The 3,093-nt window shown below is 55.1% G+C and overlaps 1 protein-coding gene across 4 annotated transcripts in view; it reads left to right on the forward strand.

The window, feature by feature from the left end:
• The window catches only part of LHX9 (LIM homeobox 9), a 20,572-nt gene that overhangs the window by 5,086 nt on the left and 12,393 nt on the right, over positions 1–3,093 (forward strand). For 2 of the 4 annotated variants that reach the window (XM_009326163.1, XM_009326159.1), the window contains exons 1-2: positions 250–805; positions 2,530–2,732. In XM_009326163.1, coding sequence (XP_009324438.1) covers positions 632–805; positions 2,530–2,732 — 377 coding nt within the window. In that variant the 5' untranslated portion in view covers positions 250–631. Of the gene's footprint in view, positions 1–249; positions 806–2,529; positions 2,733–3,093 lie in introns of those variants that run through there. The other 2 variants (XM_009326160.1, XM_009326161.1) reach the window with 2 other exon arrangements.

The raw sequence follows: 3,093 nt of genomic DNA on the forward strand, positions 1-3,093 counted from the left end.
CTGCCCCTCGCCGGGCGCCGTCGCCGCCAACTCCCGGGACTCCGTGTTCGGGGGAGGTAATAAACCCCACCCCACCCACAGCCCCGACCGTAATGTTTGTCACTGCTTGCCCATCACTAGGGGCTGAGAGGAGCATGACAGGTCTTTGTTGTCTGAATAAAAATCAGTGGCAGCTCAAGGGAGGGAACTCCTCCTACTAAATTATCAAAAATGGGCTGGCTTTAGTCTCTTAACAAATTGGACAGAGCTCCGGAAAGCAGCAGTCCCAAATCCAACCTACAGGCACTGGGAACTTTAAAGCAGCCAGGGACTGCTGAAAATAGCACTTCTTTTTGCTTTCTTTGTATTCAAAACTATATCCTTTCCCGACCGATTCTACCGCCCCAGGTCCAAGTCTCTCCAGTCGGGAGCCCCAGCTCTCCAGAACAGTAACAGATCCTTTAGCTCGCTTTTATTATTTTATTTTTAAAATTAATTATTATTACATTTTCTCCCCCTTGTCTGTTTTCTGCACATCTTCAGGAAGCCCTCGGTGCTTGTGCAAAGAGAAGCTCCTATTGCAACCTCCCTCCCTGCGCTGTGCGCCTCGGTGTAAACGTTTTGGATGATCTAAAGACTCTGGGGTCTGTATATGGAAATAGTGGGGTGCAGAGCAGAAGAAAATACTTGTCCTTTCCGTCCCCCAGCCATGCTTTTCCACGGGATCTCCGGAGGCCATATCCAAGGAATCATGGAGGAGATGGAGAGGCGATCCAAGACCGAGTCCCGCCTGGCCAAAGGGGGACAGATGAACGGCCGAGAGACGGTAAGAAAGGAGCTGGCACTCTTTGAGAGGGAATCCCTGCAAGCATGGACCCGCAGCGGGGCAGACCCTGGCTTTGGGGAAGAGAAAGCCGCTGCTTCTCCCTGCCCCTTCCCCGCCACCCCTCGCTTGTAGAGACCCTCCCGAGGCTCCCTGTAAACCCGCCCGCAGCGCTGGCTGCTGCGCTGCCCCGGCTCAGAGACACCTCTGTCCGGCCACTGTCGTTGCGTCCGCTCTCTGGAGTGACGGGGGGAAGAATTTTAACCGGTAACAGGGACGGGTTTTCAGTCCGTACGGCGAAGCAGCAGCCTCTTGCCCCTGCTCGGCCCGCTGCGGCCGCTCTGCCCCGTCCGAGCAGGGCTGCAGCCGGAGTTCCGGAGGTGTACTTTACTTTTGCGCTCCTGGCACCTCCTAAATTAAGCCGCAGACCGCGACCGCTTACTTTGCGTAACCATTTTTGGTCTGAAGTGTGGGGCTGATACAAAGAGGCACCGCTCTCTCTGAACGCTACGCCCGCCGACTACTTTGCTTAGCGGTAACATCTCCTCTTTTATCAGTCAGAGGACCAAACTCTTCATAAATGTACTAACGGGCGGCGGAGAAACCGGGTGTCACGCTGTGTTTTGTGCAAAGCGAGATCTCCCTTTCTCCAACTTGCAGGGCTCCCGCCGGTCGCGCACAAGGCTCTGCACACAAAGTAACGGCCCGGAAAACTGCTTTAGGGCTTTGAGCCATCGGGTCCTTCCCCCCTTCCCTTAAATAAACTCCCGCTTTGTTATACGAGGATTTGCAATGTAAATTCAACTCGCCCTTTCAATTGCTGCAAAAAAAAAAGGGGGGGGGGCGAAGAGCACGACTTGAGATTGGAAAGTGAATGCGGAGTTGCCGCTTTAAAACAGTTGCGACTTTAGAACAAGGTGTTCGGGGTTTTTTTTCCCCCTCTGTTAGTTTATCGGCAAAAGCTGCCCCAAGTTTCACGGCAGAGCTTTTGTCTCCGCCGTCCCCCCGCCTGCCTTTGTCCCGAGCGACACTCCTCGTGGGGAGCAGATTACTGGGAACTTGCAGAAGTTTGCCGATGAAAAGATGCTAGTTTTAGATGAGACCAGCCCGTGCCACCTCTCCGTCCACGTCCCTGACCGGGGCGGTGAGCGTTCGCGCTCACTGCTCTTTGCAGCATTCACCTGCCTCCTTTCTCTTGCTTCTGTTTTAAATGGCCTGGTTTTCTTTACAGACGGGGTTTTGGCTGGTTTAAGCGCGGGTGAAAATTTACCGGAAAATCGGTGCAAGCCTGCACCCTCTGCCATAAACTTTTGGTGCAGCAAAACGGTATTTTCCTGCTTTAAAACGCCGTTCTTGTGGAGCGCTCTAAGATTAAAACGCCAAAGTAAGGGGGAAGCTACAGGCTTCAGCCTGAGGACCTCAGGAAAGAACGGGCTCTGCTTTTCTAACTGAGGCCTAACCAGTTGCCTTCACGTATTGAAATGACATTAGATCGTTAGGAGCGGTTTAATGGGATAAACACGAAAGCTGAGTCGCGCGGAATACTCTCCTAGCGGGGATGGTCCCGGTTCCCCCTCAAACTTCCCGCCGGGAGCGGGCGGTTTGGTCCCAGGGAGCGGTCTCTTTGTACAAGCCCCGTCCCCAGCCCAGGACCCCGTCCCCAGCCCGGCCTGCCTGCCTGCCTTTCCCTCCCTGTCTCATCCCCTTGTGGTGTGGTTGTTTTGCAGAACGTGCCCCCAATGAGCCCCGAGAAGCCTGCTTTGTGTGCTGGTTGTGGAGGGAAGATCTCAGACAGATATTACCTGCTGGCTGTTGACAAACAATGGCACCTCAGGTGTCTTAAGTGCTGTGAATGTAAACTGGCTTTGGAGTCAGAACTCACCTGCTTTGCCAAGGACGGCAGTATTTACTGCAAGGAGGATTACTACAGGTACAGCAATCAGTCCCCGTGGGTTCAAAAGCACGTGCCCTCAGAAGGCACTTACGAGCCGAAACGCTCTTTTCGCCACATGGGCTTTCGAAGGTAGCTTCGCTCGCAGCCAGCGATTCCCTAGTCCTGTAAACGTGTCCCCTCCGAAAAGTCTCGCCCGTTTGAAAACTGAACGGGTCGGCCGAACGGGGACACGCCGACTGAGCATGTGTGGCGGCACACAAACGGGCGACGGAGGCGACCCCGGGTCTCCCGCCGCTCTGCCGCTTCCCTCCGTAGGCACCAGCGTGAGACCCAACAAAGGCTTCCCTCTGCCCGCAGCTTGCCGCTCTCCCCGCGGGCCGGGGAGCGGGCCCCGGGG

This window comes from Pygoscelis adeliae, unplaced genomic scaffold (assembly GCF_000699105.1).
Source record: "Pygoscelis adeliae isolate BGI_AS28 unplaced genomic scaffold, ASM69910v1 Scaffold256, whole genome shotgun sequence".
In the NCBI taxonomy this organism is placed as follows: Eukaryota; Metazoa; Chordata; class Aves; order Sphenisciformes; family Spheniscidae; genus Pygoscelis; species Pygoscelis adeliae.